Source organism: Coffea arabica, chromosome 7c (genome assembly GCF_036785885.1).
Source record: "Coffea arabica cultivar ET-39 chromosome 7c, Coffea Arabica ET-39 HiFi, whole genome shotgun sequence".
Taxonomy (NCBI): domain Eukaryota; kingdom Viridiplantae; phylum Streptophyta; class Magnoliopsida; order Gentianales; family Rubiaceae; genus Coffea; species Coffea arabica.
This window is the reverse complement of record NC_092322.1, coordinates 36,816,882-36,828,887: the sequence shown is the minus strand read 5'-3', so window position 1 is coordinate 36,828,887 and position 12,006 is coordinate 36,816,882. Positions and strand designations below refer to the sequence as shown.

Here is a 12,006-nt window from a genome sequence, read left to right as displayed (position 1 = left end):
GGTTCATTTCCTCATTGCCCCAAACTCCACTCAGTCAAATTAGAAAGTTTTACTATCCCTCAGGACAACCCTCACAGACCTACACTATTGAAATATTCACTCACAAATGAAAAGTTTACAATGAATTTCACACCACCAAAACTACAAATCTTCCTTGGAGAGTCTTTTCTCACTAAAACTACTTTATATTTATTGTATTTTCAATGTGCAAAAAGTTACTTGAAGTTTCTGACCATGCACTATTTATATAAGACAAAAAAAGTGCTTCATTAATGCTTCCAATGGATAGAAAGTAGCTGAACAGTCAACTAGCCGTTGGGAGTATCGGACGTCCGATACTCCCGTTTCTTGCGTCCGACAGCAGGTAGTGAGCTTAAGAGATTTTCTTCAATTCTTTCGGATGTCCGATGTCTCTGATGCTTGCGTCTAAAAGCAGATGGTGAAATTGAGAAATTTTCTTCAATCCTTTTGGACGTCCGGTACCTCTAATGTTTTGCGTCCGAAGTGCTGCATACTTTATCAGACATCCGGTGCTCTAATATATTGCATCCGATTGAAGTCAGTGAGTTAGAGGGAATGCCTTAATTCCTTCGGACATCCGGTGGTAGAGTTCTTCATGCGTCCGAAGTTGCGCAATGATTATCGGACGTCCGGTCCTGTCTTCACAAGCGTCTGACAGCTTTCAACAACCTTTGTTTCTTTCAATTGTACTTGATTTTTGAATTTGATTTGCTTCATAGCTGAAAGTATATCTTGAAAAGATATTAGTATCATCCATTTGTTTTGTAAATATCAAAAGTTAGAGACTAAAATCAACGCTATCAACAAATACTGATGACCAACTTTTTCTTACTTTATCGGTAATTAAAATACAATCATTAACTATTTTCCTAATCAAAAGATAACTTTGGATACAACCATAAGATTCAATCTCTCAATTGCAACAAAAAATAGAAAAATCCTAGTTGAAACCAACAAACACACTACAAGGATTTATTTAGATTATATTGACTGTTTCCGTTATATAAATTCAATCATGCCAGTCACTACAAGGATTAAAATAACTAAACAATAACAGATTCAACTATTTTAATTATTAGTAGATTATCTAGTTCAATCAAATATCGGACCCTAGATATTTAACTAAACATAACAATCATAAGAAATTAATCCAAAAAATGCACAATACCAATAAATAAAAGAAACAGTAAAAATTAATTCGATTTCACGGTTGCTTATAGAACCAAATCTTCAAGTTTTCCCTAGACTAGAAAGAGAGTTTAGTTGCTCCTCATGGAGATAACCCAAACAATAATATGAAAAATTGCTAAAGTCATATGCCCAAGCAGAAGCAAAAGTCGTTGGTCTTGCCAGGAAGAAAGAGAAAAATAACAGTTGAACCCTACTAACTAAGTGTTTCCCAATTCATATAGTTGTCTAAAACTTATCCAAGTTCCTCCAGGAAAAAAAAATAAAAAGAGAAACATAAAAGAAGTCTAATAAGTATCCTAATCAAATTGGAAGGCTTTACATCTAGAAAGGAGCCACGTTCTCTACTGCAATAAATTAGGATTTGGAAACACGCATGAAAATCCCAAACTTTGAAGACACCTTTAGACGTGCCCACGCCTAACCGAATAGAAGTTTTTTGAAAAACACCATTTTGGCTCCTTTTTACTCCCAATTCCTTCAATTGTCACCAAATGCAAAATGTAAGTAGAATCAAGCAACTAACACTATATTTAGCCAAAATAACGAGAGAATATTCATAAATTTAATCACCATTATGCATCCTATCAATCTCCTCCACGCCTAAATTATGGCTTTTCTCAAGTATATCATAGCTCAAAAGCATAACTAAGATAATATATATATATATATATATATATATATATATATATATATGTCATGGCATAATATACCGGCACAAGCATCTAATTCTCCCAACAACTTCATTAAAATCTAAATGCACAGAATTCGACTGTCCTCACAGGAATTTAGACAAATGCACTAGTCACTCTTAAAAGTGTATAGGGAATAATTTAACTCTCAAATTAGCACTCTGTAGTGACATTGCCATAAGTTTGATCATACATCCCATCTCCACCACCTACTATGAATTCAATACAAAAATCCAAGGGATTTTTATAAGGTTGTAATGGGGCTTTGGGCAAGGGGTAAGATAAAAGGGTAAATTGAGGTGTAAACACATCAAAGAGAATATTAAAAACTCACTGCATGAATCCAATGGCCAAATTTACAACAAAAAAAAAAAAAAAACTCAAACTTACAAGGCATATCGATTCCACCAATTCAACAAGTGTCGGCATATTATTGGGCTTTCATCAATGATCACAATATGATGAACTCGCTATCAACTACCTCCCTATTCAGATTGGAAATTTTATTAAGCACAAAATATCCTGCATGATGAACTCAATTTACATGATAGTTAAAGGTGTGTAGTTCTAAATTGATATAACCTTCATTTGGAAGGGAAAGATAGGTTGGTGGTACGGGAAAAAAGAGTGTAAGTGGGAGATTCTAAATTCGAGACCTCACACTTACATTAAAAAAAATTAATCTTCCAGAAGAAAGAATTGGATTGGATGGTAAGGTGAATTCAAGTCGTCTCACTTAAAAAAAAAAAAAAAAAACTTCATCTTCCACAATATTGTATTTCTTATCTAGAAATAATTCTTAAGAAAATAGGGGATGGGAAATTGGGGACTGACATGATGAACTAAATCTACATTATATAAAAAACTTGACGTATCCCCTGCCTCATCCTTACTTTTAAATCCCATATCTCTCCTATTAAAATAATTCTATAGAAGATAAGGGATGGAAAATTAGGGACTGACATGATGAACTCGATCTACATGACATATATCCCACTTGTCCCCTATTAAAGTAATGCTTTAGAAGATAAAGGGATGGGAAATTGGGGACTAACATGATGAACTCGATCTAAATGATATATAAAGAAGTTGAAGTATCCCCTGCTCATCCCTCTTTTAAATTCCACCTCTCCCTGTTAAAAAATTAAAACAAAAAGGGAGCTCGATGTATCTACAAAATGTCTTGTTCTTATTTTTAAATCCTACATCTCACCTATTAAAAAAAATTTTAAAAAAAAAGGAGCTTGATGTATCTACAAAATGTGAGCATTTATTGCATGCAACTAACTTAATAACGTACAAGTCTTAAAATAGTATTCAATATATCTTTCTAGAGCAAGAATAACAGCAAAACAATAAGGGTTAATAACACTCTGCCTCTTGAACCTATAGGGCTTGTAACACTTTACAACCCTGATTTCAAAAAATATACAAATTTTGCCCTCCAAGTAAATTATATTTGTACTTTTAATTTTGACAACCCTATGTGCATATTGTTCTTTCCAAATTATCCCCAGTATTCCATTTTCTCGATGGTCAAGTTTTAAATTGTTGTATTTCCTTATTATATGTTCATCAAAGTATTCTGCTACTGCATTATATGATGTTGGATAGTAGTTTAATTAACTTATTGTGTAAACTTATGCATAATTTAGCATCAATTTAAATAGGACCTCCACTTGCACCTTGTCCCCTTCTTATATATAATGTATTATAGTACTAATGTGTGTGTGTGTGTGTGTGTTGTAATTTAAAATTAACAAAATGGTATATTGTTGTGATAAAATAATGTACCCTTTCCTTAGCAATTTTTTATGTTTGTAGTAAAAGTATGATTTTTGTTATATCAATTTGCTTCACTTTTGTTTTACGTAGTATCAAATGTGAAAAAATTATTGATAATTTCAATTGTTTTTTGGCTAAATATTCAAAAGACTGATAATTGCGAATATTATTGGTGATATATAGACACATATATATATATATAATTATGTTAAATTAAAAAAAGTAGTGGCCACAATGCGTAGTGAAAAGGGGTAGGGATAAGGTAGCAATTGGGGAAGTTTTTTATTTAGTTTATCCTGTATTCTAATGTCATAGCATGCAATAGCAGAATATTACGATAAATGCAGAACTTGAAAATATAAAAATATAAAAGTTGACTATTGAGAAATTATGAAGTTTGGGGTAATTTGAAAAAAAAATGCACATGGGCTGGTCAAAATTGAAAGTACAAAATATAATTCATTTGGGAGTAAAATGTATATTTTTGAAGTACAAGACGTCAAAGTGTGTGACCACCCCATAAGTTCAAGGGGCAAAGTGTTATTAACCCAAACAATAATTGAGTGTTATGTACGATTCCCGAGAACGTATTGTGGTTCCGCAACTCGTACAAATAATTATGAGACGTTCTGTTTTCCGCTACGATGCCATTATTGCAGCCTGGTCGAGAGGCCCACACCATTAACCCTTTTGTTCAACGTTGTAGAAATTTGCTGCGTCAAATAACTTAAAAGATTTTGGCTGGTATATTTTCACTTCATGACTTTATATTCTTGCACCGCATTAAACGCATTAAATCTTTCTGATCGAACTTTAACACCTCAAGCTTGCGAGTGATATAGCCTTGGTCCCTCCACAATTTTGTTTCAGATAATGAGAGAAACTTGAGGGCATTTATGTCATTTCAAAGGTTCAAGTCCACAGAAAAGCAGCGGTTGGGCTCAATTCAAGATGCAACTTAAACACTGGATTTATTGCTAATATCAACCCTAGAACGTGTATGTGAATGCATACATACCGTTGAATTTAGGATAATCCTTTTAGTTGTTTACCAATTTATTCTTGACGTGGAACAAATCTTTTCACAGATGACCTCTCTCACTAACCCCCCCCTAATCCCCCAAATTTTCAGTCGGGGCACCTAATCAAACCCTACAAAGTTTGGTAAACAAGCCAACAAACTTGTCTTAACTAGTTTCAACTTTCAACAACTTTGGAGCATTGCTTGTGGACAAATTTCTTGACATGTGCAATCAAATCTTCCGATTCCTTAAGTTCAGGAAAAACGTAGAAGGCATGAACCATATTTGGGTACTCCACCAAGTAGACTTCTTTACCAGACCTCTTCAGCCATTCATAGTACCTCTTTTGCCAATCTTTGAGTGAATCAAAGCCACCAATGAAAACTATGGTGGCCGGAAAATCCAATCTTGATAGATCGACTGCTCTTGGACCGCTCACATTAATCACCTCGTGGTCACGGTTCATCCCTTCTTCTGGCGGTAGAAATGCCTCCCACATCCAGTCAGTTCTTGCAATTGAGACCAGTGGATCAATGGTAGCTAGACTTATCTCGGACTCTGTCCTTTGTTCCCCACCAAAAAAGGGTTGTATGGCCACCAGTCCTATCACCTTAATTTTCACCAAAAAAAAAAAAAAAAAAAAAAAAGTAACTCAGAAAGGAATGGTAGAGATAGTAACAGAAAAGTAGAAAGAGACATCTCAGCAAGTTCATCAAACAAAAACACGACAAAAGGGGCATGTCACTGTTCTCAACACACTTGATTCTAGAGCCCGCTATATACTACTCCCTCCATCCCACTTTAATAGTCATATTTTTCTTTTTTATCTGTTCCAAATTATAATTCACTTTTCAATTGAAGAATATAGATATTTTTTAATTTCTCTAAAATACCCTTTATTCAATGTAAGTTGTTGTTACTATAAACTATCTTATTTAATATAGATTGTTAGTATTGAATATAACCTATCCCATTTAATGCATTTAGATTTTCCAAAATATATTGATATATGAAAAGCCAACTTTATTTAATGTAAGGATATTTTAGGAAAATAGCAATCTAAATTTGTTTTTCCAACAAAGTTAACTACTTTTTCTTAAACTGTGTAAAAAAAAAAACTAGGACTATCAAAATAGGACAGAGGAAATAGTTAATTTTCGAATCTAAAGGCAAACTTTAATCAACCCGAATTAGAAATTTAGCTATATTCTTATATTTTTTTTTTGGGGTAGAAAAAAGGATAATTTAAATTTAAAAGTATGCAACCAACAAATTAAGAGTCATTAAGTATAGTCATCCTTGGCAAAGCTAAGCCCCTAATATCATCCAAAAGAAGGGATACAAAAGCTGGGCAGTGGGCATAACAAACAAACAAAAAAAACTATCCCACACGCTACCTTTCTTTTGCAAATGCATGCGCACAAGGTTGGCTTCACGAAAGTAATGCTTCAAGGTGGTTTGCCAAAACTGCTCTGTCAGCATCCTTGACGGAGACATGGATCTAATGTGAGGTGCCCTAGCACATGCATGCTCTAGTCTTTTTCCTTAATACATGGATTGAAAAATTTTTAACAACAATTTGTGCTATCAAATTACTTCAAGTCGTGCCTAGGATATAGAAGATCATGCCTACACGCTACCTTTCTTTGCCAATGCATCTGCACAACGATTGGCTTCACAAAATTTACTTTCTTTGCCAATGCATCTGCACGATGATTGGCTTCACGAAAGTTATGCTTCAAGGTGGTTTGCTGAAACTGCTCTATCAGCGTCCTTGATGCAGACATGGATCTAACGTAAGGTGGGCTAACATGTGGTCCAATCTTTTTCCTTAACACATGCATTAGGAAAGTTTTAACAATAATTCGTGGTACCAAATTACTTCTAGCCTTGCCTGGGATATGGAAGATCATGCCTTTGTGCATTAAGTGGTTATGACCTGATTCAATTGTTACAGGGTCTGGGCGGATTTGAATTTATGGCCCGATTAAATTGTCATGGAAGTACATTAAATTCTATGCTACTACAACGGAGGCAGCACCGTACAATGAATGATACGTTTCAGATCCATTTCCATTGACAGGTGTGGTCCAAACATGAATTAGCTCAACAATAGATACAAGGGAATCTTGAGTTAAGGTTAGCCAAAACGTGAAAATTGGCATGTCAAATTTCGATTCAAAATTCTATTGCATTTTTCACTTTACTTCTTGATTTTTATAACAGTCGAAGCTTTAAAAAAATAAATGCAAATTAGGACAAGTAAGGATCATGCTAGGAGGAACAAAGACCACAATTTAAAAATCAAGGGGTTAAATTGCAAATTGTCATTAATTTTAGGTAATGATGTAATAAAAAGACATTCCGTGGACTTGCCTTGAGTGTTTTAAACTCCGACTCGCAAGCTCGCTTGGCCACGTGGTGGGCTAAGTTAGCTCCGGCGCTATCTCCGGCGAGAAAACAACGTGACACGTCAGCATTCTCCGGCAACACACCCTTCCTTTTCTGTTCATCATCCAGAAACCTGAGACAGTCGAATCCGTCCTCGTATTGAGCGGGACAACGGTACTCAGGTGCCAGCCTGTAATCCACGGAGACCACAATAGCCGGCACAGAACTCGAGAAACGGCGGCAGACGGCGTCGTAGGACCTATTATCAGGACTCAGATAAGCAAATCCCCCGCCATGGAAAAAAACAATCACAGGAAGTACCGAAGACGACGTCGTAGCAGCAACAGGGACGAAGAGGCGGAACCAGAGCTTGCGAGTGGGGTCGACGGTGATATCGAAGGTGGAGACGCCGCCAATTGGTGTGGAATTGGCGGAGCATTTGTAGCCGAACATGCTGAGGAGAGTGCGGTTGACAGTACCGTTTCGACGTCTGGAGGCGGTCGTTATGGTGCTTATGATTTTGATTGAGATTCGAGTTCGCCATGGGAGTGCTGGAGATGATATTTTAGCAGCCTTCGGTGGCGGTGGTGGTGGAAGTTCATCGGAAAGTGCCATGGTAGGTGGAATGGTGGAGGACAGAGAGCAAGAACGGGAAGAATGAGATATATGGTCTTTTTTGTTTCTTAGTGCGACTGATATGGACCCGATTTGGCTGTTATACTGACATGCCTGACAGATCTCGTGGGCTGGGGCATGGGGGTTGCTTTTAAGATTTAATAAGGATTAATTCTATCTTGCACCCCTTAACTATACCTTCATTCTCATTTTGATCTCTAATATATATAGAATTAATCTTCTATACATCGATAGTCTATCGCGTATATATATTTTCATTATTAGATATATGACATATAATTTAAATTTGAATTTAAAATCCAAATTTTATACATGTATCATGTATTTAATCGTAATAATATATATACTGTCAGTATATATAAGATCTATTTATTTATTTATTATGACACTTTAAATATAAATCCTAAACTAAAAAATAAAAATCATTCTATTGAAGGACAATTGTTAAGGAAATCGGCAAAATTAATTTTAAAAGGATTAAACAATAATTTTAAAAAATTTCAAAATTATGGGGACAGATGGAGTTTAGAGACCAAATTTGCAACCGTGACATGGTTTACGGACTAAATGTCCTATGTTTGAGTTTAGAAATCAAAGCGGGGATCAACTTATAATTTAGGGACTAAATTGGCGTAATTTTTAGAGTTTAGAGATTAAACTAGAGTATAATTGAAGGGTGCAAAATAAAATTAGCTCGCCTGAAAAAGATACTTTTAAGCTTTCTTGTTTGACGGTCGAAATCAGTTAAAGTCAGGGCAGGTTGATTTTAACGTCACTCAAGGCTCACCTACATCTAGATGACTCCTAGGAAATTGCTGGGCGCCTGCGCACACATCCACTTTCGGCATTTCATTGTCACGATAAAAAGTGCTATTTTATTATTCTTCCTTTCAAAAAAAAAAAGGAGCGTTCGTATTCCCATTGAAAAAAATAAGATTTAATATTTCATCAACAATTTTTAGAATGATGTATTAAAAATCCTTAGCAACATTTAAAATAAAACTGCCATTCAAAGAGATAATCAAAATAAGATATAAAAAAACACGAGACAAGATATGGATTAGTTGGTTTTATGTTTAAATGATTACAAAAAAATTAAAATAATAAATGCATAATTACTATGCAGATCAAATGAAATATAAAAGCAAATCAAATACAATTCACACCCACGCGGTTACACTTACAAATCCCCAAATTTTGTAATTAATGTAAAAGCTGAAGTAGTTAACTTAAACTTTTCCAAGGGATGGAGTGTGTTTGAATTACATATTATTTTCATCTTATTTGCACACACTGACTTGCTTGCATCATTAATATATTATTTAATTATTTTTTTATTTCACATATATTACATCAAATAAGTACTCTCTCCGTCCCACTTTGATAGTCCTGTTTTCTTTTTTTGTCTGTCCCAAATTATAGTCCATTTTCCAATTGAAGAATGTAGTTGTATTTTAATTTTCCTAAAATACCCTTATTTAATGTAAATTGTTGTTACTATAAACTTATCTCATTTGATGAGAGTTGATTCTTTTTTACCATTAATTCAAGTTCCCATAAATTTGTACTCTATTTAATGTGAGGGTATTTTAGGAAAATAGCAATTTAAATTTACTTTTCCAATAAAATTAACTACTTTTTCTTAAATTGTGTGAAAAAAGAAACAGGACTATCAAAGTGGGACAAAGGGAGTACTATAATATTTTTTTTCAAAATTATCTCAAATAATTTGCTATCCAAATATGGGCTAATTCCTTATATTATAGCTAAAAAAAAAATAAAAAGTTGGTGAATTGTTGTTCTAATAACCTACTGTGCTGACGAAGTGCAGCAGGGTAGTTAAATTATTAGTATTTTTTTAAAAATGGCAATACTATCGTGCTTAATAAGCGCGGTAGCCAAATTAAGCACGATAGCCAATAATTAGGCACCAAGTAACCACGGCAGCCACCCATACGCTACGGCAAAAGAAGAGTAGTTGAAGAAGTAGAGGGAAAGAGTTAATCGCAGTAGTAATAGTAGCGCCACTGGTATTGAGATGATGAGAGAAGAACTTTTGGGATTTGGTAAAGATTGAAGATGTTGTTGCTGTTGCGGAGATGGAGTCGGGCGTGCCTCCTTTCTTCAACCGCACAACGAATTTACGCTGGCATTCTCCTTCTGCCTCCTTTTGGCTTTTGTAATCGGGATAATTTCAGAAACCTTCCTGAGGTTTTTAATAATTTCACTTGACTTATTTAAAATTTTAAAAATTATATCTATCTCCATTACCAATTTAAAATGATAATACTAATTTTAATATTTTAATAAAACTCATTTTTAGATAATTTTTAATATCATCTAATTTTTTGTAATTTTTAATCTCTAATATCTATTCAAATCAAACGTTAAACTAGTAATATTTTTTTTGATAACGTTTAATATTATTCAATTTTTTTGTAACTTATTTTTTTTTTGGTATCAAAATTAAGAATAAATCAACAATAATTAAAACTAAATGGCCCAAAATTACTACAAAACTATGGTAGTTTCATCATTAAACTAGTTCATAAACTTTTATTAAAAAAATAGTCCATAAACTTAAAAAAAAAAGGTAGCACTTTCTTCTCTATTTAAAAAAAAAATCTATATCTCCAATAAAGAACTATAAAAAAAGTCTATCATTGCAAAAGATTTATTGTTATAATTAATTATCAAATAATAAATATTGACGTAAAAAACTTGAGACTCTTTTTCTTTTACAATTATGTCAAATTACTTTAGAATTGTTTAAAAAAATAAATTTAAACTTTATAAGATAAGGGTATTTATTAAATTTTTTACCCTATTTTAAGATTTGATTACTAAAGTATTAAATCAAGAAAGGTATGTGTAATTTTTAAAACTTTAAGAAAATAGTAAAATAATAAAAAATTTCAGGAAAAGGTTTCTAAATTATCCATTGTAATTACCTACTGCTAGCTTCTCAGCTTTGCTGCCTAGTCCTACTAGACTAGACTAGACAAGAATTCAATATTCTTTACCTAAAACCGCGGCTTCCTGGCTTCCTGCTTGCATCCTTTTCTGCATCTACAAAGCAAAAACCATAGGTACCAAAAAAAAAAAAAAAAAAAAAAAAAGATTGGCTGCCGTGCCTTGCTGCTGTGCTTGGTTGGCGTGTAATCTCTCTCATTTCATAAAATAATTTTTTTCGTTCCTAATATTTTACAAAATAAATTTTTTCGTTCCTAATATTTTACAAAATGAATTGTTTCATTACTCACATTTCAAAAAATGAATTTTTCCATTTCTCACATTTTTCAAAATGAATTTTTTCATCTCTCATTGATCATGTGTATGAATAGCTTTTTCTCTATAAACCCACGTATATGTCTATTTGATTTTACCTGAACAATATGAATAACATGTAATTTATCTCTATTGGATTTCATCTAAACATGGTTTTTTTTTTTTGCCATATTGTTTGTGCAGGCAAATATGTCATTGTACCTTTTTTTTTTTTTTTTTTTTAGTGTAAGTGAGTGGATTCGAACCCAAGATCTCTTGCTTACACTCCCTCCCCCCTTACCACCCAACCCAACCCTCCCCCCAAACATACTAATTGTAGTTATACACATGCTATTCAATAGATATATATATTTATATATATAGGAGTTTTAAGTTAATAATTTTATTTGAAACCCATGTATATATTTATATGATTTCACCATTTGAACCAATTCAATATTTGTGACCTTTCTTTTTTTTTTTTTATAATAATTTATTTATTGAGTTGTATAATAAGGTCATCTAATTAATGGGTCTTAACTTGAATTCTATAATTATGCTAATAAATTTCAGTTTAAATCTGAATTTCTACTTGACACTTTTAAGACCAACAGTTGAATTACTTACCTTGTGATTGTTTTAAAATTTGAAAGTGTCAATCACTTATTTCTTTTTGTCATACTTTTCTTTTGTGTATTTTTTGTCCAAATTTAATTCGATATAAACACTCAATAATATTTAGGATTAAATGTCTTCTTTATTTTCAAATTTTCAGTAAAAGAAAATGAATATAAGTGAAAAACTAATAATTTTTTTAAACCCATGTATATATCTATTTGATTTCACTTGAACAGTACGAATAGTATGTAATATATCTCTATTTGATTTCACATGTTATTCATACTGTTCAGGTGAAATCAAATAGATATATACATGAATTTAAAAAAAATTATTCACACACATGATCTGTGACGACCCCACCTCCCCCTAAGGCGTACCAAAGG

At 33.0% G+C, this 12,006-nt stretch overlaps 1 protein-coding gene across 1 annotated transcript; it reads right to left on the bottom strand.

The window, feature by feature from the left end:
- Positions 1-4,638: 4,638 nt before the first annotated feature.
- On the bottom strand, positions 4,639-7,866 carry LOC113699126 (probable carboxylesterase 18). The gene is made up of 2 exons (XM_027219247.2): positions 7,085-7,866; positions 4,639-5,318 (listed from the first exon to the last, which is right to left on the bottom strand). Exons 1-2 carry the CDS (start codon positions 7,712-7,714, stop codon positions 4,884-4,886), a joined length of 1,065 nt encoding a protein of 354 aa, XP_027075048.1. The 5' UTR covers positions 7,715-7,866; the 3' UTR covers positions 4,639-4,883.
- Positions 7,867-12,006: the final 4,140 nt, after the last annotated feature.